This window comes from Heterodontus francisci, chromosome 3 (genome assembly GCF_036365525.1).
Source record: "Heterodontus francisci isolate sHetFra1 chromosome 3, sHetFra1.hap1, whole genome shotgun sequence".
In the NCBI taxonomy this organism is placed as follows: Eukaryota; Metazoa; Chordata; class Chondrichthyes; order Heterodontiformes; family Heterodontidae; genus Heterodontus; species Heterodontus francisci.
In genome coordinates, this window is record NC_090373.1 from 181,180,114 (window position 1) to 181,204,844 (window position 24,731).

At 42.4% G+C, this 24,731-nt stretch overlaps 1 protein-coding gene across 1 annotated transcript in view; it reads left to right on the forward strand.

Moving 5' to 3' along the window:
- The window catches only part of gnmt (glycine N-methyltransferase), a 93,610-nt gene extending 70,267 nt beyond the window's left edge, over positions 1–23,343 (forward strand). The window contains exons 3-5 of the mRNA XM_068027860.1: positions 17,532–17,645; positions 18,329–18,471; positions 23,179–23,343. Of these exons, the coding sequence (XP_067883961.1) occupies positions 17,532–17,645; positions 18,329–18,471; positions 23,179–23,328 (407 nt within the window). The 3' untranslated portion in view covers positions 23,329–23,343. The remainder of the gene's footprint in view (positions 1–17,531; positions 17,646–18,328; positions 18,472–23,178) is intronic.
- Positions 23,344–24,731: the final 1,388 nt, after the last annotated feature.

Sequence of the window (24,731 nt, forward strand, 5' to 3'; positions counted from 1 at the left end):
TTGGTACCCTTACCTAACAAAAGGCTATCAATCTCCGTTTCACAATTTCCAATTGACACTGCCTCCCCCGCTTCCCCACACCCCCTGTCAACTTCAACAGCTTTTTCAAGGAGAGTGTTCCACTACACTTTGTGTGAAGAAATGCTTCCTGACATCACTCCCAGACGGCCGAGCTTTATAACAGCTTTCTAAAGAGAAAGGATCTGCTTTGGATTTTCAGCTACTTTAAATTGGATATTCAAGAGCAAAATACTGCAGTAGCTGGAAATTTGTCAAACTGGATATTCTTATTTTAATGGCTGCAGATGCTAGGGAACAACTGGGGCTTTCAAATTTGATACATTTTCTGTCATAAAGATATCAAAGAATGTGAAGTTGAGGTACAGATGTGCCATGATCTCATTGAATGGTGGAATGAGCTTTAGGAGCTGAATGTTTTACTCTTAGTGCCAATGTGTAAAAAGATGATGTGGTAAGCAGCACTTCTAGATCAGCATACAAAATTAATGGACAAGAATAGATTCACTGGATTATCTGGCCCAAATAGTGGTGACGTCCTATGCGTGACAGTATAGAAACTCCTTACCCACCCAGAGCCATGTATCGTCTGAGCGAGGTGAAAAAATACAGATTAAAACCTTGACTAATTAGGGGGAAAGAAAATATGAACAATTGCTGTCTGATCCACGAAGGAGATTTAAACTAGTTGGGAAGATCACATATTATGTTATATTTTACATTTATATTACATTTATATTACAATTTGTAGGACTGTAAAATATCTAGATGGTCAAAGTCCCTGACCCATGCTGTAAAGTGTGACTGCGGATGTCCATTAACAGCTGGATCAGCTTGTCTTGTAATCAAACAGCCTGCTGAAGGTCATAGTCTATACTTCATCAAAAAGAATGGCTGAGCTAAGGGACTTGGTAGTTTGCTATTGGTGTGGAACTAACGCTACCTTGAGCAGAGGAGGGGAGGACAGGTTGACTATCATGTTCAATTTACTGATGACACAGTTATCTCAGCAGAGAATGTGTGCAGTTATTAGAAAAGAGGAGTCTCATTGAGGTTTATATATAGAAAAAAAGATACCTGGGAGTGATTACAGACTTGAATCTAATTACAAAGTTTGCATGTTTTATCAGCAGATCCTAGTGCCTTGCACTTGTTCAGTGGAAACTCATGTTTGTCTTTTTGGATTTTGCAAGCAAGTGTTTTGCTTGCAATAGTCTGGTTTTGCTCACAGCTATTCTGGAAACTCTTCCATTTCTTTTCATCCCCAGTTGTTTTCCCTCTTTTAATGCCTGAACTTAAGCTAGTGACGCTGGCTTCCAGCCAGTTTTCCTTCCAAATGGCTTCTCTTGGTTTATAATTAGCTTTGATGTGTTATTCCCTCACAGAAGGAATCACAATCAATCCTGATCAGTCTCACCTGTTAGCCAAACTAGGGCTAGCATTTGGGACCATTCTGGAATCATAGTATAGCACAGAAAGAGGCCATTTGGCTCACTGAGCCTACGCCAGCTCTTTAAGAGCAATCCAGTTAGTCCCACTTACCCGCTCTTTCCCCATATTCCTTGCAATTTTTTCTCCTTCAAGTATTTATCCAATTCCCTTTTGAAAGCAACAGTTGAAACTATTTTCATTATCCCATCAGGCAATGTATTCCAAATCTTAACCACTTGTTTATTAAAAAAAAATTACTCATTGGGGAAAGAACCAGAGGCACCAATCACCTTAACTGTGTGGCCTCTGGTTATCGACCCTTCAGCCATTGGAAACAGTTGCTCTTTGTACATATATATGGCTTATTTTCCTGTTGACTACACAACTTCCCTTCCTGGTTCCCATGTTAGTTAACTGGTCTCTCTCTTCAGGTACTGTTCCTCTGTCCTTTAAATCTGCTATCATCATCCCTCTCCTTTAAAAAAAAAACCTTTCACCCCATTGACCTTGCAAACTACTGCCTCATCTTCAACCTCCCTTTCCCCTCCATAGTCCTTGAACGTGTTGCTGCCTCCCAAATCAGTGCCCATCTTTCCTGGAACTATGTGTTTGAATTCCTCCAATAAGATTTCCGTGCCTGCCACAGTACTGAAAATGTTCTAATCAAAGTCGCAAATGACATCCTTTGTGACTGTGACAAAGGTAATCTGTCCCTTCTCATCCTTTTCGACTTGGTTGACATGGTTGACCATGCCATTCTCCTCCAACACCTCCCCACGATCATCCACCTGGTTGGGACTGCACTTGTGTGGTTCCATTCTTATCTATCTAATCGTATCACTTAAAATGGCTCTCTTCCTGCTCCCACTCCCCTGCTGTTACCCCTGGTGTCCTCCAAGGATCTGTTTCTCATCTACATGCTGTCCCTCAGTGACATCGTCCAAAAACAGCGTTCGTTTTCACATCCACGTTGATGACACTCAACGCTACCGCCTCTCTGTTAAACTCCAGAAAGCTGGTTATGGAAGGATAATGCTGGAGCTTATATTTGCTTAGTTTCACATTTATTGTACAGAGTGTCATGCAGCCTCCACCTGCCAAGAATGAGACACATTAATTTCACCACATGGACATTAAATTTCAAGTTGTTGCTGGGAAGAGAAGGCCTATTACAAGGGGTTGCCAGATCCCTGGCTGGAGGGACATTTTTGCATATTAACAGACAGTGCTTGTAGACAAAGGAACTACTCCCTGCTCCAATTCAATCCACAGACCGACATGGTCAGACCAGTTAGTCAAATGACTGAGTGGCTGTTGCAGAGTTTGAACTGAGAGTTTTAAATTGTAGAGACAGTGTTTGAACTGGCAGAAAGCTCTTTGCTCCTGGACTGAAGCAGACCTCCTCTCCTGTCCTGTCTGTTCCCATCTCTTTCTCAGAGTTCCAAAAACCAATTGAAGACACATGAACCCCAAGAGAGAAAAGTTTTCTACATTGAACAAGGTTTAAGAAGAATACTGGGCCCCAATGAAAAGCAAGATCTACCGATAAAAGGACAGTACAGTGAGCTCGAAGAACTGTAACAACAACTCTGCAGATATATTATAGCCTCAAACTTTTCCACTTTCATTTTTTTCTTCTCTTTTCTGTCTCTATTTGCATGTGTATATTGCATATGCATGCTAGCGTGGGCGCGTCGTGTATCCATAGGCATCAACCACGTTTCTTTTTTAAACCTAATAAAGCCTGTTTGTGCTCGTTTCTTGTGCCTTATAATTGGAAAGCGGTGAACAAGGATTCACCAAGGGGGAGCTAAAACACTGTGTTTAAAAATAAAACCCTGTTACAGCAAGACCAGATGAAGGCTGAAAGGGAACCCTAGATCTCTTTCTTACCTGGTCATAAGAGTAAAAGGATTACAAACATGTAGCCCCTCACTCAAATCCTTCACCAGTCTCAGTAGATGACTGCTTATAAGTGCTCACGTAAGACCCCAGTTGCATCCTCCACTTGCTGGAGAGTGTATCAAATAATTGATGCACAATTAACAGATTAACTGATTCTCTATTTTCTAATACAACGTGGATTAACATGCTCAAACATCTGAAAATAAATTCCATATTATGTACAAATGATTAACATGCTCAAAGAACATTTCAAAAATTTCATATTGGGTATAAAATTACATTGAGTTGCACCTCTTCTAGCACCCCAAACAATTTCTTTGTACGAGCATTTCTCTTTGTGAAACAAACGGATAGCTGATGACTTGCATCTACCCATTTAAGTTTGGAGGTTTCCTTTCTCTGCAGCATTTGTTTCAATTCAGAAAGGTCAATACATAGTCTTTTCTCACTCACAATTTTTGTCGAGTGTACATTGTACAAGTAGGAGCTCATGGTGTCGGGGGTAACATGTTAGCATGGAAAGAAGTTTGGCTGGCAGAAAACTGAAAGTGTGCAGAAATGGGTCCTATTCTGATTGGCAGGATGTGACTAGTGGAGGCCTGCAGGGATTCGTGCTGGGGCCTCAACTTTTTACAATTTATATCAATGACTTAGATGAGGGGAGTGATGGCTTTGTAGCTAAATTTGCAGCTGACACAAAGATAGGTAGGAAAATATGTTGTGAAGAGGACAGAAGGAGGTTGCAGACTGATATAGACAGGTTGAATGAGTAGGCAAAAATCTGGCAGATGGAGTATAATGTGGGAAAATGTGAAGTTGTACATTTTGGCAGCAGAGTATTACTTAAATGTAGAACGACTGTAGAATTCCAAGATGCAGAGGGATCTAGGTATTTTACTGTAGGAATCACAAAAAGAAACTTATGTAACAGCTGTGGAGAAGAAATTCTGTTAGTGTTGATGCGCGGGTGGCCTTTCTGCTTGGAGTGATGTAGCTTCTTTGGTTTGAGTCTAACTTTGCTGCACACCAGGGAGTGGTCGGTGTCGCAGTCTGCACTGTGGAAGCTGCGTGTGATTTGGACACTGTTTATAGAGGCTTGCCTTGTGACGATGAGGTCCAGCTGGTGCCAACGACGTGATCTTGGGTGCCTCCATGAAACCTGGTGACAGGGTTTAGTATGAAAGAACGAGTTGGTGATGCAGAGGTTGTGATAGGTACACAACTCCAGCAGTCTCTGTCCATTCTCATTCATTCTTCCAATGCCATAGAGCCCAAGGCAAGAGGGCCATGCTATTACATAAGTTTCGAAATTCACTTGAAAAAGCCCTTCAAAACACTCCTGTAGAGGATGCAGAGACCAAGTGGGCCCACATCAGAGACGTCATCTATGACTCAGCAATGACCACCTTTGGCAAACGTGTGAAGCAGAATACAGACTGGTTTCAATCTCACTTTGAAGAGCTGGAACCTGTCATAGCCACTAAGCGCACTGCACTGTTGAACTACAAGAAGGCCCCCAGCAAGTTAACATCCGTAGCACTTAAAGTAGCCAGAAGCGCTGCACAAAGAACAGCCAGGCGCTGTGCAGATGACTACTGGCAACACCTACGCAGTCGTATTCAGCTGGCCTCCGACACTGGAAACATCAGAGGAATGTATGATGGCATTAAGAGAGCTTTTGGGCCAACCATCAAGAAGATCGCCCCCCACAAATCTAAATCAGGAGACGCGATCACTGACCAACGCAAGCAAATGGACCACTGGGTGGAGCACGATCTAGAACTGTACACCAGGAAAAATGTCACTGATTCCGCCCTTAATGCAGCCCAGTCTCTGCCTGTCATGGATGAGCTGGATGAATAACCAACAAAATCGGAACTCAGTGATGCCATTGATTCTGTAGCCAGTGGAAAAGCCCCTGGAAAGGACAGCATTACCCCTGAAATAATCAAGCGTGCCAAGCCTGCTATACTCTCAGCACTCCACAAACTGCTTTGCCTGTGCTGGGATGAGGGAGCAGTACCACAGGACATGCGCAATGCCAATATCATCACCCTGTAGAAGAACAAGGGTGACCGCGGTGACTGCAACAACTACCATGGAATCTCCCTGCTCAGCATAGTGGGGAAAGTCTTCGTTCGAGTTGTTTTAAACAGACTCCAGAAGCTGCTGAGCATGTCTACCCTGAGGCACAGTGTGGTTTTCGAGCAGAGAGATCCACCATTGACATGCTGTTCTCCCTTCGCCTGCTACAGGATAAATGCCGTGAACAACAGATGCCCCTCTACATTGCTTTCATAGATCTCACCAAAGCCTTTGCTCTCGTCAGCAGACGTGGTCTCTTCAGACTACTGGCAAAGATTGGATGTCCACCAAAGCTACTAAGTATCATCACCTCATTCCACGACAATTTGAAAGGCACAATTCAGCATAGCGGTGCCACATCAGACCCCTTTCTTATCCTGAGTGGCGTAAAACAGGGCTGTGTTCTCGCACCCACACTGTTTGGGATTTTCTTCTCACTGCTGCTCTCACATGCGTTCAAGTCTTCAGAAGAAGGAATTTTCCTCCACACAAGATCAGATGGCAGGTTGTTCAACCTTGCCCATCTTAGAGTGAAAACTAAAGTACGGAAAGTCCTCATCAGGGAACTCCTCTTTGCTGACGATGCTGCATTAATATCCCACACAGAAGAGTGTCTGCAGAGACTCATCGACAGGATTGCGGCTGCCTGCCATGAATTTGGTCTAACCATCAGCCTCAAGAAAACGAACATCATGGGACAGGATGTCAGAAATGCTCCATCCATTAATATTGGCAACCACGCTCTGGAAGTGGTTCAAGAGTTCACCTACCTAGGCTCAACGTTCACCAGTAACCTGTCTCTCGATGCAGAAATCAATAAGTGCATGGGAAAGGCTTCCACTGCTACGTGCAGACTGGCCAAGAGAGTGTGGGGAAAATGGTGCACTGACACGGAACACAAAAATCCGAGTGTTTCAAGCCTGTGTTCTCAGAACCTTGCTCTACGCCAGCGAGGCCTGGACAACGTATGTCAGCCAAGAGCGACGTCTCAACTCATTCCATCTTCGCCGCCTCCGGAGAATCCTTGGCATCGGGTGGCTGGACCGTATCTCCAATGCAGAAGTCCTCAAGACAGCCAACATCCCCAGCATATACACCCTACTGAGCCAGCGGTGCTTGAGATGGCTTGGCCATGTGAGCCGCAAGGAAAATGGCAGGATCCCCAAGGATGCATTGTGCAGCGAGCTCGTCACTGATATCAGACCCACCGGCCGACCATTAAAGACGTCTGAAAATGCGGCATGACGTCCTGTGACATTGACCACAAGTTGTGGGAGTCAGTTGCCAGTGATCGCCCGAGCTGGCGGACAGCCATAAAGGCAGGGCTAAAGAGTAGCGAGTCGAAGAGGCTTAGCACTTGGCAGGAAAAAGCACAGAAGCGCAAGGAGAGAGCCAACTGTGCAACAGCCCCGACAACCAATTTTATCTGCAGCGCCTGTGAAAGTGTCTGTCACTCTAGAATTGGCCTTTATAGCCACTCCAGGCGCTGCTTCAGAAACCATTGACCACCTCCAGGCGCTTACCCATTGTCTCTTGAGACAAGGAGACCAAAGAAAGAAGAAAGAAATCACAAAAAGATAATATGCAGGTACAGCAGATAATAAAGAAGGTTAATGAAATACTATCTTTTACTATGAGATGAATTGAAAATAAAAGTAAGGATGTTATGTTTCAGTTATACAGGGCATTGGTGAGACCACATCTCGAATACTGTGTGCAGTTTTGGTCTCCTTATTTAAGGAAGGATGTAAATGCATTGGAGGCGGTTTGCCAAATTGATACCTGGAATGAGCAGGTTGTCTTATGAGGAAAGGTTGGACAGACTGGTCTTATTTTCGCTGGAGTTTAAAAGAGTGAGGGGAGACTTGATTGAAGTATATAAGATCCTGAACGGTCTTGACAAAGTGGATTTGGAAAGGATGTTTCCTCTTGTGGATGAGTCCTGAAGTCGGGGGCACTGTTTTAACATTAGGGAATGTCCTTTTAGGACAGAGATGAAGAGAATTTGTTTTCTCTTGAGTGTTGTGCGACTTTGGAACACTGCCTCAGAAGGTGGTAGAGGCAGGGTCATTGAATATTTTTAAGATGGAGTTAGATGTATTCTAGTTAGGCAAGGGAATCCGAGGTTATCAGGGGTTGATGGGAGGGTCAAATTCGAGAGAAATACAGATCAAACATGATCTTATTGAATGGTGGAGCAGCTCAAGGGGCTGAATGACCTACTTCTGCAGCTAATTTGTATGTTCATATGTCCCACAAAGAACGATTATCCACATAACATTTAATGCATACCCTATATTCTGCATGTCCCTTGTTCAAAATTTCACCAAAAATATTTAATGACTTGGCCTCCACGGTCTTCTGCAGTAGAGAATTCCACAGGTTCACCATCCTCTGAGTGAAGATGTTTCTCCTCATCTTGGTTCTAAATGGGATACCCTGTATCCTGAGACTGTGACCCCTGGTTCCAATCTCTCCTCATACGTCAATCCTGCCATCCCAAGGATAAGACTAGTAAATCTTCTTTGCACTCCCTCCATGGCAAGAACATCCTTCCTCAGATAAGGAGACCAAAACTGCACACACTACTCCAGATGTGGTCTCACCAAGGCCCTGTATAACTGCAGTAAGACATCCTTGCTCCTGTACTCAAATCCTCTTGCAATGAAGGCCAACATAGTCTTCCTAACTGTTTGCTGCACCTGAATCCTTGCTGTTAGCAACTGGTGTACAAGGATACCCATGTCTCGTTACACTTCCTCCTTTCCCAATCTATCGCCATTCAGATAATAATGTGCCTTTCTGTTTTTACAAGCAAAGCGGATAACCTCACATTTATCCACGTTAAACTGCATCTACCATGCATTTGCCCAGTCACCCAACTTGTCAAAATCACATTGGAGCCTCTTTCCATTCTGTTCTCATTCAGTTCCTCAGAACTTTCATCACAAAACACATAAGTATTTGAGGTACAAAGTGCACGGTTTCCCTCTACCAACTGCTCAAATTTTGTAATCAACCCCGATCAATCGGGAGGAATGAACCTTAACAGTTTGATTTCCATGCTTGATAACTACTGTCTTACTATCACAAACCAATTACCTTACCAGGGCCCTTCCATTCCCTATGACCCTCTCTTTTATAATACACCAAATTTACTGAATTAAATTCTACCTCAGAAGGCCTTATACAATGCCTCCAAATTTTCTCAGAGACCTCAGCCTTGATGAAAGCCTGTTTCCCTGCTGTAAAGCATTCAAATGTGCAGAAAAAAATAGAACTAATTGTAGTACCTTCTAGAGCAGGAGGACTGTTGCAAAGTACAGAAGGCAATTTGGGATGACACCCATAGACCAATTGATAGGGACTGTATTCTCCAGCCATAGGAAGCGCATTCTTCTCATAAACTGCCCATGTTGTCAACAGTTGTCAACTTGCAGTTTGACTGGTCAGCTAAGATTTTATGCAGCATTTCATCAACACTATGTGATTCCTTTCACAGAGCCCATTGCTGAAAGGACTTTCAACTGCAGTATTCATAACCATAATCTTCATGTTTTCACATATGTCTCTGAAATCGTCATTGGCAAATTATCAGTCAGAAACCTAGCTGGTACCCCAAGTCCAGTCCTTATCTATTTCTTCATAATTTTGTCTATAATCGCCCTTTTGTCCTTGTTATTTATTATTGTGGAAAGATTAAATCCAATTGCTAGGTCTATAAAATGTAGAATGAAAATATTCTTGTCTTTGTCCCACACCTTTAAATCTATGGCAACTACCTCGTTAGTCATGTAGCAATGGAAGACTGTCAATAGGATATGATGGTGTCCTCCGATACTTATTACAGATTTCACACTTTTCACTAATCTCTTCTATTATCCTTGTATATTCTTCATCAAACACACCTGCATCCTTTAGCAGGGTTTTTAATCTCTGACAAGAAGGGTGAGCAAATTGTCTGTGTAACTTAAAGACAATTTTCTTTCCATCTCTCTGATTCTTAATACCTGATGCCATTAATACTTCTCTAACACTCTGACTAGAAACATCAGGTTTTGTTAAGGGGATACAATAATGTCCTGACTGGGTAAACTGCAAATTTACTGACTTTCCAAAAACAATTGCCTTATCATGCTCCATATCAAGTTTCATTTGTGCCTTTTTCATTGAAGGCTAACTCAATAGGTACTTCACTAGAGACTACATCAGTAGTGATAAAAGTGGCTTACTGCAGCTATTTTACACGGAATTACTACTCTCTTTAGTGACTTCAGTGTGTTGTCATCACCAAACTTAAAGCTGGGTGCTACTTTTCTACTCAACCTTGCGTCCATCCTCAGTACTAAGTGAATCCAGATAACGTTGGAAGCAATCAGTTCCACATAATGTTGACATGCAAGCACTTTCCAATACAGCACAGTTGAACAAATCCACAACTAACATATATCACAGGACTAAAACTCCTTGTAACTAGTACAATTCATTCAGATTCATCAAAATCTTGCTCTTCTGCCTCAGAATTCTCTGGGTTGTGTGTTATTTTGCAGACTCTGCCCCTCTGGGGCAGTTCACAGCATATTGATACTTTGAGTCACATCTGAAACACCTATTCAGTGCTCCTTGGACATTCCTGGGATTCATTCACCTACGATTGCTGTTCCAATTCTGTCTTCTGACCTCCTAAAGCTGCTTTCATCCTCATTCCTCCTGTCTTTAACTTATGCCTGCTTCCAGTATCTGGACCATTTTGAAATCTCGTAGGCATTGTGTCCTCCATTCTTTGTGCTACTGCAGAATGCCCTGTTTGTTCTACCAGGGCTGCTGAAATGACTGTTACCCTAGGAATTTCTTTAAGGCAGGAAACATTTGATCCGACATGGAATCTTTGTCCAGGAACCGAACCCCAGTTCGAACCAGGAGCCTGTCCATATGTGAAATCCGAGCACAATCTAGCAATTTAATTGTTAGCACTGAACAGGGATCTCCAAATTGAATTTCCTCAATCTTCTATACAGTTTGTTAAAGTCCATGATATATTCCTCCATTGAATAACCATGTTTTCCAAAATCTATCAAAGTCTGACCAAGCCTCATATGCATTCACTAGGTCATCTTTTCTGTAAATTTCATCCAAGAATTCTGACAGAAGATCCAACCCTTCATCAGACGAGCATCCAGTTCACAAAACACTTTACTTCTGATTTTACTTTTGGTAGGAAGTGACAATGCCAAGGCTTGTATCCTCTTTTTGATAGAGATGTAACCCAGGCCACATATCCACTTCATTATTCTACTGGTCATATGGTTCAGACTCCGAGAGCATGGGAGGGTAATCATACCCTAACAATTTGCACTTGTTTCTGCCATATTTTCCACAATAGCCCATGAAAAAATCCTAGTTTCCAACCTTCAGCTTTAGGCAACCATCCTCTGCTACCATGTTAAGCTCCAGAAAGCTTGTTATGGAAGGATAATGCTGGAGCCCATCTTTACTCAGTTTTACATTTATTGTACAGAGTAAAAGGATTACAAACATGTAGCTCCTCACTCAAACCCTTCACCAGTCTCAATAAGTGTCTGCTTCCAAGTGCTCAAGTTAGACCCCAATTAACACCCTCCACCTGCATACAATCAAACAATTGAGACACAATTAGCAGATTAACATCCTCTCTAGTCCTCCACTGTTGCTCAATTATCAGACTGCCTATCTGACATTCAGCATTGGATGAGCAGAAATTTCCTCCAATTAAATATTAAGAAGAATGAAGCCATTGTCTTCTGTACCTGCTACAAATTCTGTTCCCGAGCTACTGACTTCATCCCATTCCCTGGAATCAGTCTGAAGCTGAACCAAACTGTTTGCAACCTTGATATCATATTTGACCCCGAGATGAGCATCTGACCACACATCCACACCATCACAAAGACCGTTTATTTCCGCCTCCGTTACATTGCTTGACTTGTCCATGTCTCAGCTCATCTGCTGAAATTTTCATCCATGCCTTTGTTAGATCCAGATGTGACTATTGCAATGCGCTCCTGACTGATCTCCCATATACTACCCTCTGTAAACTTGAGATCATTCAAAACTTGATACTGCCCGGGCCCTTACTCGCACTAAGTCCTGTTCACCCTTCACCCTGTACTTGCTGACCAACATTGACTCCCCTCAAACAATGCCTCGATTTAAAAACCCTCATTCTTGTTTTCAAATCCCTCGTGGCCTCCCCCTATCGCTGTAATCTTCTCCAGTCCCACAACCCTCAGATATCTGCGCTCATCTAACTTTGGCCTCTTAAGCATCCCCTATTTTATTTGCTCTACCATTGGTGGCCATGCTTTCAGCTGCCTAGCTCTGGAATTTCCTACCTAAACTTCTCTACCTTTTTTCTTGTTTGAAGGTGCTCCTTAAAACCTACCTCTTTGACCAAGCTTTTGGCCTTCTGCCCTAATATTGCCTTATGTGGCCGGGTGTCAAATTTTGCTTTATTATACACCTGTGGAGCATCTTGGGATATTTTATTACATTAAAGGTGCTATATGAATACACATTGTTGTTGTTAGTGTTATTTCCCACTTCCCATTGGAATCTTTGGGGAGTTTCAGTGGGCCTTTTTCTTCACCAGTGCAACATGAATACAGGTTGGTGGGTCCTTCTACTGTTCACTGGGTAGCTCTGTAATGTTGTGTACTGGCCAATATTTATTCCTCAACCAGCAATCAATCAATAGGAACACATCATCTTAACATAGAACATAGAACATTACAGCGTAGTACAGGCCCTTCGGCCCTCGATGTTGCGCCGACCTGTGAAACCATCTGACCTACACTATTCCATTTCCATCCATATGTCTATCCAATGACCACTTAAATGCCCTTAAAGTTGACGAGTCTACTACTGTTGCAGGCAAGGCGCTCCACACCCCTACTACTCTCTGAGTAAAGAAACTACCTCTGACATCTGTCCTATATCTATCACCCCTCAACTTAAAGCTATGTCCCCTCGTGTTTGCCATCACCATCCGAGGAAAAAGACTCTCACTATCCACCCTATCTAACCCTCTGATTATCTTATATGTCTCTATTAAGTCACCTCTCCTCCTCCTTCTCTCCAACGAAAACAACCTCAAGTCCCTCAGCCTTTCCTTGTAAGACCTTCCCTCCATACCAGGCAACATCCTAGTAAATCTCCTCTGTACCCTTTCCAAAGCTTCCACATCCTTCCTATAATGCGGTGACCAGAACTGCACGCAATACTCCAGGTGTGGCCGCACCAGAGTTTTGTACAGCTGCATCATGACCTCGTGGCTCCGAAACTCGATCCCCCTACTAATAAAAGCTAACACACCATATGCCTTCTTAACAGCCCTATTAACCTGGGTGGCAACTTTCAGGGATTTATGTACCTGGACAGCAAGATCTCTCTGCTCATCTACACTACCAAGAATCTTCCCATTAGCCCAGTACTCTGCATTCCTGTTACTCCTTCCAAAGTGAATCACCTCGCACTTTTCCGCATTAAACTCCATTTGCCATCTCTCAGCCCAGCTCTGCAGCCTATCTATGTCCCTCTGTAACCTACAACATCCTTCGGCACTATCCACAACTCCACCGACCTTTGTCTCATCCGCAAATGTACTAACCCACCCTTCTACACCCTTATCCAGGTCATTTATAAAAATGACAAACAGCAGTGGCCCCAAAACAGATCCTTGCAGTACACCACTAGTAACTAAACTCCAGGATGAACATTTGCCATCAACCACCACCCTCTGTCTTCTTTCAGCTAGCCAATTTCTGATCCAAAGCACTAAATCACCTTCAATCCCATACTTCCGTATTTTCTGCAATAGCCTACCGTGGGGAACCTTATCAAACGCCTTACTGAAATCCATATACACCACATCCACGGCTTTACCCTCATCCACCTGTTTGGTCACCTTCTCAAAAAACTCAATAAGGTTTGTGAGGCACGACCTACCCTTCACAAAACCGTGCTGACTATCTCGAATGAACTTATTCTTTTCAAGATGATTATAAATCCTATCTCTTATAACCTTTTCCAACATTTTACCCACAACCGAAGTAAGGCTCACAGGTCTATAATTACCAGGGCTGTCTCTACTCCCCTTCTTGAACAAGGGGACAACATTTGCTATCCTCCAGTCTTCCGGCACTATTCCTGTCGACAATGACGACATAAAGATCAAGGTCAAAGGCTCTGCAATCTCCTTCCTGGCTTCCCAGAGAATCCTAGGATAAATCCCATCTGGCCCAGGGGACTTATCTATTTTCACACTTTCCAAAATTGCTAACACCTCCTCCTTGTGAACCTCAATCCCATCTAGCCTAGTAGTCTGTATCTCAGTATTCTCCTCGACAACATTTTCTTTCTCTACTGTAAATACTGACGAAAAATATTCATTTAACGCTTCCCCTATCTCCTCTGATTCCACACACAACTTCCCACTACTATCTTTGATTGGCCCTAATCTAACTCTAGTCATTCTTTTATTCCTGATATACCTATAGAAAGCCTTAGGCTTTTCCTTGATCCTATCCGCCAATGACTTCTCGTGTCCTCTCCTCGCTCTTCTTAGCTCTCCCTTTAGATCCTTCCTGGCTAGCTTGTAACTCTCAAGCGCCCTAACTGAGCCTTCACGTCTCATCCTAACATAAGCCTTCTTCTTCCTCTTGACAAGCGCTTCAACTTCTTTAGTAAACCACGGCTCCCTCGCTCGACAACTTCCTCCCTGCCTGACCGGTACATACTTATCAAGGACACGCAGTAGCTGCTCCCTGAATAAGCTCCACATTTCGATTGTGCCCATCCCCTGCAGTTTCCTTCCCCATCCTACGCATCCTAAATCTTGCCTAATCGCATCATAATTTCCTTTCCCCCAGCTATAATCTTCTCATTGCTTTATGTGGAACCTTGTGTGCATATTAGCTGCTGCTTTTCCTCCACTACAATAGGGGCGGCACAGTGGCGCAGTGGTTAGCACAGCAGCCTCACAGCTCCAGCGACCCGGGTTCAATTCCGGGCACTGCCTGTGTGGAGTTTGCAAGTTCTCCCTGTGTTTGCGTGGGTTTCCTCCGGAGGCTCCGGTTTCCTCCCACAAGCCAAAAGACTTGCAGGTTGATAGGTAAATTGGCCATTAGCAATTGCCCCTAGTATAGGTAGGTGGTAGGGAAATATAAGGACAGGTGGGGATATGTGGTAGGAATATGGAATTAGTGTGGGATTAGTATAGATGGGTGGTTGATGGTCGGCACAGACTCAGTGGGCCGAAGGGCCTGTTTCAGTGCTGTATCTAAAAACTAAATAGGATCTGGACGTTCAAAAGCACTCCAATGGCTTTAAATCACTTTGGGACATTCTCAGGTTGTGAAAGAATCATGCGGCATAGAAGGAGAGTCTTCCGCCATCATGCCTTTGGGTCTTTTAAAGAACTATCCAATTATTCCCTCTGCTCTGTTCTTTTCTCATAGCCCAGTAAATTTTCCCTTTTCAAGTATCATCCAACTCTCTTTCAAAAGTTACTATTGAATTTGCTTTTGGCTAGACGGCTAGTGTCTGATACAGAAAGATGTCAACGGCGCGGGTTCAATCCCCGTACCGGCTTTGGTAGCTCATGGAGGCCTGCCTCCTTGCCTTGCCCCATGCTTGACGAGTGGTGACCCTCAAGCTATACTGTCTCTCTAATGGGGAGAGATGCCTATGGTCCTTTGGGACTATGGCTAGATCAAGTACTCTTTCAGCCAATGCATTCCAGATCATAACAATTTTCTGCATAAAAAAAAATTCTCCTTATCTCCCCTTTGGTTCTTTTGCCATTTATCTTAAATCTGCGTCCTTTGGTTACTAACTTTCCTGCCAGTGGCAACAGTTTTTCCTCATTCACTCTATCAAAACCCTTTGTAATTTAAAACAATTAAATTTCCCCTTAACCTTCTTTGCTCTATGCAGAACAATCCCAGCTTCTCTTGTTTTCATTGTATTCCATAGAAGTACGTAGGGCTTGATTTTAACTCTGTGAATGTAAATGGGTTTTGAGTTAGTTGAAATCTTTCCCTGCAGAATTTACGCCACAGAAATAGGCCATTTGGCCCAACAGGTCCATGCCAGAGTTTATGCTGCACAGGAGTCTCCTCCCACCCTTCTTCACCCTATTCCGCAAGTAGGAACATCCTCTCTACGTCTATTCTATTAGGCCCATTCATAATATTGAAGACCTCTCATCCATCAGTATTTTTTTCTAGAGAAAAGAGTCCCAGCCTGTTTAATCTTTCCTGGTAGTTCTTTACACAGGCAAGTTCTTTACAGAGGGTGGTGAGTGCCTGGAACTTGCTGCCGGGGGAGGTGGTGGAAGCAGGTAAGATAGAAATGTTTAAGAGGCATCTTGACAAATACATGAATAGGATGGGAATAGAGGGATACTGTCCCCGGAAGTGCAGAAGGTTTTAGTTTAGACAGGCATCAAGATCGGCGCAGACTTGGAGGGCCGAATGGCCTGTTCCTGTGCTGTACTGTTCTTTGTTCTGGTATCATTCTAGTAAATCTTCTTTGCACCTTCACCATTTTATGCTACTTTTAGTAATTTGTGCATCTGTGTTGCCGGATTCCTCTGCTTGCTATCCCTTTTAGGCATTTACATTCCAAAGAGTATGTGGCATCCTTATTCCTCCTACCAAAATGTACCACCTCTATTTCTAATTACATGCCCATTTTGCAAATTCATTTAATGGCCCAGATTTTGCGGTTGTAATAATGGCGAAACTGTCAGAATTTGCCATTATTATTCCTCTGAAACTGACAGCAACTTCTAGAGTCCAGAGATGCACAGTAGAACATGGAAATCCAGACTTTCCTGTCAGTGATACTGCAATTCTCGGAGGGTGCACTGTCGAGGTTCTCCCAGAATGCAATCAACTGATGTCATTGAACTGACAATAAATTTCACTCCTATGCTTGCTGTAAAAAGCCTTGAAAAAGTTACTCTTTGTTGAATGGGGTGTAACTTGACAATGTTGAAAATGCTGGTCCCTTTAATTAAACAAGACTCATTTCAGTGTTAATAGAGAGCAAGTGATGCTCATTATAGTTTTGTATTTAAGGGCTGGGTTTTTGCCTGTTAAGGAGTTGCCTCTGGATAGAGAGTTAGTTCAGAAGGAAAGAGTGGGAATTGATGTTTGGCCTGAACTACGAATTGCCAATAAAACAGTTGTGGATCTGAGACTGTCATCAGCTTCCTCATTTAGGTGACTGGACATCTGTTTAACATAACTGATTTCTTAACAGTGTGCTAAGTTCACAATTGATGCTAAACAGCCTCACTGGCCTTGAAAGTGCAATTTTATATTTGTTGAATGTCCAGTTTCTCCATTTATGATAAATTACACATTTTTTTGAAGTGTATTAGATATTTTAGTTTCTACATTAATCTCATGTGTATGTCTCAATCATTTATTTTGTTATCTTTACGATTTAGAATGTAAAAGCAAATTGATTGTGATTTTTACTTTCTGTATATTGTCTGAGAGAATGCTTAAATGTGACTGGCTGCTGACCCTGAATGATGAATTTCGCTGGATGCCTGGAGATCCCCTTGACTTGGTACCAGATTGGGACTGATGTTGGGAAAGGGGAAGTCGCACCACAAAGATCGCTAGATGTTTTTGAGCTGCTGACTGCAAAATCCAGCCCAATATGATGCAGGGAGGAAATGAGAAAGCATTTTTAAGCAGTGAGTGGCACTCGCTGTCTATGAAGGTGGTGGAAGTGGAGACGATCAATGATTTCAAAAGAAAATTGGATGGGCACTTGAGGGAAATAAATTTGCAGGGCTACGGGAATAGAGTGGGGGAATGGGACTGATTGGACAGCTTTACAGAGAGGTGGCACAGACTAGATGGGCCAAGTGGCAGCCTCCTCTGCCATTATGACTCTGATTCTTTCAATGCTTGATTGAGATGACAGGCCTAGCACACTATGCCGTTTTTGTGTGTGATCTAATGTGATTTATCTCTAACAATTTTCACTCAATGATTCTTTGACCATAACCATAAACCATTGGCTTTGCTTTGAAGTGATTGAAGAAGCTAACTGGTTGACATTGCCCAAGGACGTCCAGAAGCCTGGTGATGGATTTGATGCTGTCATTTGTCTTGGAAATTCATTTGCTCATTTGCCAGACTTCAAAGGTAAAATTTTATCTGATCTCTTATTCTTCTGTGACAAAAGAAAAGTGACAAAGATCCTCCTGTGAGACCAGTAGGGAAGTTTAAAACTTGTGGAGTAGAAAACACCGTTTGGGTGGGGGGAGGGGAGTTGAGAGAATTGGAGGGAGATATTGGGGTTCAGGGAGAATTCGGAGGTTTCGGGTGAGATCGGAGGGACAGATGGAGGATCAGGAAGAGTCAGTGATTGCAGGATAAGGTTCAATAATGACGGGGGTGTTGAGAGATATCACAGACATGAGGGAATGGGGTTTACAGATTTGCTGTTGGGCCTGGGAAACACTCCTGCTCCTCCTGACAAACAAGCGGTGGTGCAAAAGCACTTATGCATCTGCCCCATCTTACCTCCTTTTACCTTCCGAAAGGCAGGAAATCCAGGCAATTATAGTTAAAAATGGAGACTGCTGCTTCTTTAAAAGGTTTCAGTATCCAACCTGTCTCCTGAGAGCAGATTGGTTTCCTCTGCTCATCTCATTTCCATGAAAACTGGAAGTGGGTGGGATTAAAGAGGGTTGAATTCTCGTTTTAAAATTTTTAACATATTAAACTTCCTTCTGACCTAAGTCCACCCTTTTTTGGGGGTTGAAATTTATCGTCTTTGTAACCCACGGCCAGTTGGAACGGTCTCGAGTTTTGTTCTGCTTCAGGTGACCAGAGTGACCAGAAACTGGCGCTTAGAAATATTGCCAGCATGGTGAAACCAGGCGGGATTTTAATCATTGACCACCGGAACTATGATGCCATCCTGGAAACTGGCCAAGCTCCGAGAGGCAAAAATATTTACTACAAGGTAATTCACCTCAATGGAACTGGAGTTGGCCAAGGTGCTTTGCATTTGTTTTCAGTGTTTTCTGTCTAAGTGATTTTTGAGTTTCTAATAACATTTGGCATTTGTACCCAAATGATATAATATATATTCTGTTTTGATATATTTACATCCCCCTGCTCTAGATCCTCCCCAATCCCTGGAAACATTCTGTTTCTATCTAGCTAAGTGGTAGGTTGGCATTTATTGCAAGAGGATTTGATTACAGGAGTAAAGAAGTCTTGCTACAATTGTATAAAGCCTTGGTGAGACCGCACCCGGAGTATTGTATACAATTTTGTTCTCCTTACCTAAGGAAGGATATACTTGTCATAGAGGGAGTGCAACGAAGGTTCAACAGAATGATCCCTGGGATGGCGGGTTTGTCCTGTAAGGAGCAATTGAGAAGATTAAGTTATATTCTCCAGAGTTTAGAAGAAACAGAGGTGATTTTATTGAAGCATACAAAATTTTGACAAGGCTTGACAGGGCAGACAGAGGAAGGATGGATGTTCCCCCTGGCTTGGAGGGGGGTAGGTCCAGAACCAGGGGACACAGTCTCAGAATAAGAGGTAGGCCATTTAGGACTGACATGAGAAGGAATTTCTTCACTCAGAGGATGGTGAATCTTTAGAATTCTCTACCCCAGAGTGTTGTGGAGGCTCAGTTATTGAATATGTTCAAGATAAGAGATCGATAGATTTCTACATATTAAAGATATCAAGGGATATGGGGGTAGTGTGGGAAAATGACATCAAGGTAGAAGATTAGCCATGATCTAGTTGAATCATGGAGCAGGTTCGAGGGGCTACTCCTGTTTCATATGTATGTCCCTATGTTCCATCCCTTCATAATTGTAAATGCCTCTATCAAATTCCCCCTTAAACTCCACAGTGTTAGTAAAAGTAGCCCCAATTTTCAAGTCTTTCTTTGTGTTTCTCTCTCCGCAGCCAGGCAACAATCTGGTGAATCTGAGCTGTAACCACTCTGCTGCCTCAACATCCTTCCTGTAGGATGACCATTTCATTTCAAGTTTGAAGAAACATTCCTTAACTCCTAATTCTCTATTTCCCTTCTTCTAACCAGCTTTTGGTCTAATTTGCTACAGTAGTTTCCTGTATAGTACCTTATCAAACGCTTCCTGAAAGTCCATGTACACCATCCACTACATTTTCCCCATCCACCATATCTGTCATCTCCTCAAAGAACCATCATCAAGTTGGCCAGGTACAATCTTCCTCTCTGAAATCTGTATTGGAATAGGCTGCACTTAATTATTTTTCTTTATCTAGACACTTAGTAATTTCATCTTTAGTTAAGTATTCTAAATGATGCCTTAACACAGATGTTAGATTAACAGGCCATTGATTGCCTGAGTTCACTGTCACCCTTTTGGATAATGAGTATTGGAGATTCTCCAATCCTCCAATCTGTCTCATTGGAACCCTGAAATATAATTGGCAACAGAACCAGAGGCGTGGTAGGGAGAAATTTCTTTTACCCTGCGAGTTATCATTATCTGGAATGCATTTCCCAAATAGTAACATTCAAACAGCAATTGGAGGTAGAATCATAGAAAGTTTACGGCACAGAAAGAGGCCACTTGGCCCATCGTGTCTGTGCCAGCTGAAAAATGTTCCACCCATTCTAATTCCACCTTCCAACATTTGGTCTGTAGCCCTGCAGATTATGGCTTTTGAGGTACATATCCACACTCCTTTGAATGAGTTGAGGGTTTCTGCCTCAACTACCCTTTCAGGCAGTGAGTACCAGATACCTACCACCCTCTGGGTGAAAAAAACATTTCCTCATCTCCCCTCTAATCTTTCTACCAATCACTTTTAAATCTATGCCCCCTCGTCACTGACCTCTCTCCTAAGGTAAATAGACCCTTCACTTCCATTCTATCCAGACCCCTCAAAATTTTGTACATTTTGATCAGATCTCCCCTCAGCCTTCTCTGTTCCAAGGAGAAGAACTTCAGCCTATCCAATCTTTCCTCATAGCTGCATTTTTCCAGTCCCAGCAACATCCTTGTAAATATCCTCTCTACCCTCTCTCGTGCAATTATACCCTTTCTGTAATGAGGTGACCAGAATTGCACACATTACGCAAGTTGTGGCCTAACCAATGATTTATACAGTTCCAGCATAACCTCCCTGCTCTAGTATTCTCTACCTTAGCTAATAAAGGAAAAGATTCTATATGCCTTCTTAACCACCTTATTGACCTGTCCTGCTACATTCAGGGATCAGTGAACATTCACTCCAAGGTCCCTCACTTCCTCTACACCTCCTTATTCTCCCATTAATCATGTATTCCTTTGCCTTGTTTGACCTCCCCAAATGCATCACCTCACACTTCTCCAAGTTGAATTCCATTTGCCACTTTTCTGCCCATCTGACCAGACTTATCAATATCTCCCTTATCTGAGGGAGGAAGTTCTTGCTGTGGAGGGAGTGTAGCAAAGGTTCACCAGACTGATTCCTGGGATGGCAGAACTGACGTATGAAGAGAGATTGGGTTGATTAGGCTTGTATTCGCTAGAGTTTAGAAGAATGAGAGGGAATCTCATAGAAACCTACAAAATTCTAACAGGACTGGACAGACTAGATACAGGAAGGATATTCCCAATGGCTGGGGAGTCCAGGACCAGGGGTCACAGTCTAAGGATAAGGGCTAAGCCATTTAGGACTCAGATGAGGAGGGATTTCTTCACCCAGAGAATGGTGAACCTGTGGAATTCTCTACCACGGAAAGCATTTGAGGCTAAATCATTAAATATATTTAAGAAAGAGTTAGATATAATTCTTAGGGTTAATGGGATCAAGGGATACAGGGAGAAAGCAGGAACAGGTTACTGAGTTTGGATGATCAGCCATGATATAATTGAATGGTAGAGCAGGCTCGAAGGGCCGAGTGGCCTACTCCTCCTATTTTTCTATGTTTCATGAGATATACTTAAAAAGGAAAATTTGCAGGGCTATGAGGTGAGAACTAATTTCAAGGAGCCGGTACAGGCATGATTGACTGAATAGACACCTTACTCTATCTTATCCGGTCAACTCTTAACTCCAATGCTGGAAGTGCACTGGGAGGGCTGTGGATTTTTGAAGCCTTTGCGCTCATCAAGACAGTGAAGGGATCTTATTGCTGAGGATGCATTATCATTGGAAGTGGTAACTGTTAAAATTACACATTTCCAGGTCAGATATAGGGATCAAAGGTTATGGGGCGAAAGCGGGAACAGGATACTGAGTTGGATGATCAGCCATGATCATAATGAATGACGGAGCAGGTTCGAAGGGCCGAATGGCCTACTCCTATTTTCTATGTTTCTGTGTTTCTATATAGAACAGCCAGTTGCAAAGTAAAGCTCCCTCTGCTCTACAACAATAATGCCCTACTGCACCAACTTGAACCTTATGGCCTCCATGATAGAGAATGACAATTTAGCAGATTCTCACCTCATTGATCTGGGCTTAGTTCAAACCAAGATGACAGAGGGGAAAGGTCAGTGATTTTTACCTACAGCTCAACAGAAGCCTGTTTGATTATCCCATTTGCATTGTGTTGAGTGATATCAGTGAGAAGATATACATACCAATATGTTTGGTAGAGAATGGCTTTTATCAGTCTGTTTTTATTTTTGCGTATTGTCATGGTCCTGCAGTTTTTTATTCTGTGAATATGCGGTTTGCCTTTAAGGTTTGCAGAGGATCTGTATTGCTTTAAGAACTGGAAAGCCTCAGGAGTTATAGAAAGGTACATTTTAGGTTGCCGTTAGAAACAGCCATTTGGAGACTGCGATTCAAAGGGTGCATTCTCATTACCATAGTTACAGCCACTGGGATGGAGTAGCAAATGATACATTTGTTACAATTTAATTTTGAACTGGCTTTTAGTTGAAGACAGTTTGTTCTCACAGTTCACAGACCGAGGGCTTAGACTGCTGTGGTGTTTAGCACACCTGAAGAAAGAGCTCTCAACCATTTAAACTGAAGCAATAGGATTTTAGTCTGTTTAATTATTAGCTCTCAAAATTCTAAAAAAAAACAAAGTCAAGCCAAAACAGAGATCTCTGGTAATTTAAATTGAAGAAAGGGAAGTTAGTCTGTGACAAACTTTTATCCCTCAAAAACTCAAGTCAGCTTGATTCCATTGAAAGTGTTTCAAGTCGTTAATTGTTGAAATTCGCTGGAGAAGGAAAGCATCACCTACTGCTGAAGCTACACTGCTGACTGTTCTACTGTGGAAGAACCTTTTTTCCCGCATCGGACGACTGAGTACTTCAAGCAACATTGGACTGTAAATTTGCAATGACTCTAATTTTTTTTCTATTTTAAATGTTTATATCTTCAGTGTTTAAGAATTTAGTTCTTCTAATTAAAGAGTTAATTTATTGATTTAAAGATACCTGGTTTGGTTAGCCTCATTTGGAGGTTAATAGATGGTACAATTTGGGGTCGGTCTTTAATTTGGAAAGTTTTAAATGATGTTAGGCGAACTGTGGAGTGATGGGATTGAATTAACAGTGTGTTTCTCCCGTCACAATCAGAATCGCATATTTTGAATGGGGGCTTTGACTGGAGCAGTCGGTCGTAAACTATTCAAAGAACAGTCAGAAGTAGCCAGATCAGTAGAGAAGAACAAATGTTCTGCAACTTATGTTCTGCAACTTATGTTTTCCAGAGTGACCTCACCAGAGACATAAACACCTCTGTGCTGTATGTAAACAACAAACCTCACATGGTGACATTGGATTACACTGTTCAGGTCCCAAACCAGGAGAAGAATGAACAACCAGATGTGAGGTATGATTGTGCCCGGGGACAGGAGTAGATGATAGAAGCCTGAGGAAGCAAAATCAAAGTTCAATTTTAAAAATAGGAGCAATATTAAATAAACTTAACGTAACAGCATCAGCAGTTTTACCGTAGTTTCTCTGTTAACAATCTTCATTAAAAGTTCTGCGCTGCAATATGTTCATGTCCAGAGGCCAATTGGTTGACTCAACTTTCACAATCACTAAAGGACAATCAATAAACGGTCACAAGCATAAACAACTCTGTTAAAAGACACATCCATATATAAGTAACCAAATACATAACTTAAGTAAAATAAAGCGAGACTTTTGGATGCATTGACTGTTTTCAGTTTCCCATTAGATTAATTGTCATTCCTTGCTATTTTATCAGTCCCACCTATGGGTAAATGCCACTCACCTGATTTCCCCCCTGTTCATTTCTATTTGTACTTATTGCCATAGATTCTAAGATTATACCTGTCTTCTCCTTCCTCCATTCCTAGAGCTGTAATCATTCAGTGAACCTCCCTCCAAATACTTTGCACCACCCCACACCTAGGCAACTTCAGTGTTTTTTATTTAGAATTGATGTTCATTGCCCGGGTTCTGATTGAGGATAAGCAAATAGTCAGCATGCAGCATTCTTGAACAAAGTTTGCAGCGGGTTGAATTCCCAGTCTGACATAGGAACAGGAGGAGGCTATTCTGCCCCTCGATCCTATGGCTATTCAGCCATAATTAGATCATGGCTGATCTCTATCTTAACTCCATCCACACGCTTTGGCTCCGTAACCTGTAATACTCTTGCCCAACAAAAATCTAGCAATTTCAGTTTTGAAATTTTCAATTCACACCACCCTCGACTCACCCTCAACAGCTTTTTGAAGGACAGTATTCCAGATTTCCATTAGTCTCTGTGTACAAAAAACAAAAGTACTTTCTGACATCACCCCTGAATGCTTAACTCTAATTTTAAGGTTATGCCCCCTTGTTTTGGATTCACCCACCAAAGAACACACTTTCTGTCTGTGCTCACAAATTATTTAATCATCTTAAACACTTCTGTTAGATTAACCTTTTACTCTGAATTCAAGAGATTACAAGCTGAGTCTATTCAACCACTCCTCTTATTTTAACCATTTTAGCCCCAGTATCATTCTAGTAAATCTGAGTTGCACCCCCTCTAAGACCAGGATATCTTTCCTGATAAGTGGTGCCCAAAACTGGACCAGATGGGTTCTAACCATTGCTGTGCACAGATGTAACATAACTTTTTGTTTTATTCATTCATTAGATGTGAGCATTATTGGCACGGCATTTTTCCCCTTCCTCCTCTTTGTACTTCAACCCCCTTGAGACAAAGCCCAACTGCCTATTAGACTTTTAAATTATTGTTTGTACCTGCCCACAAGTGATTTCTGTCCTTGGACCCCTGAAT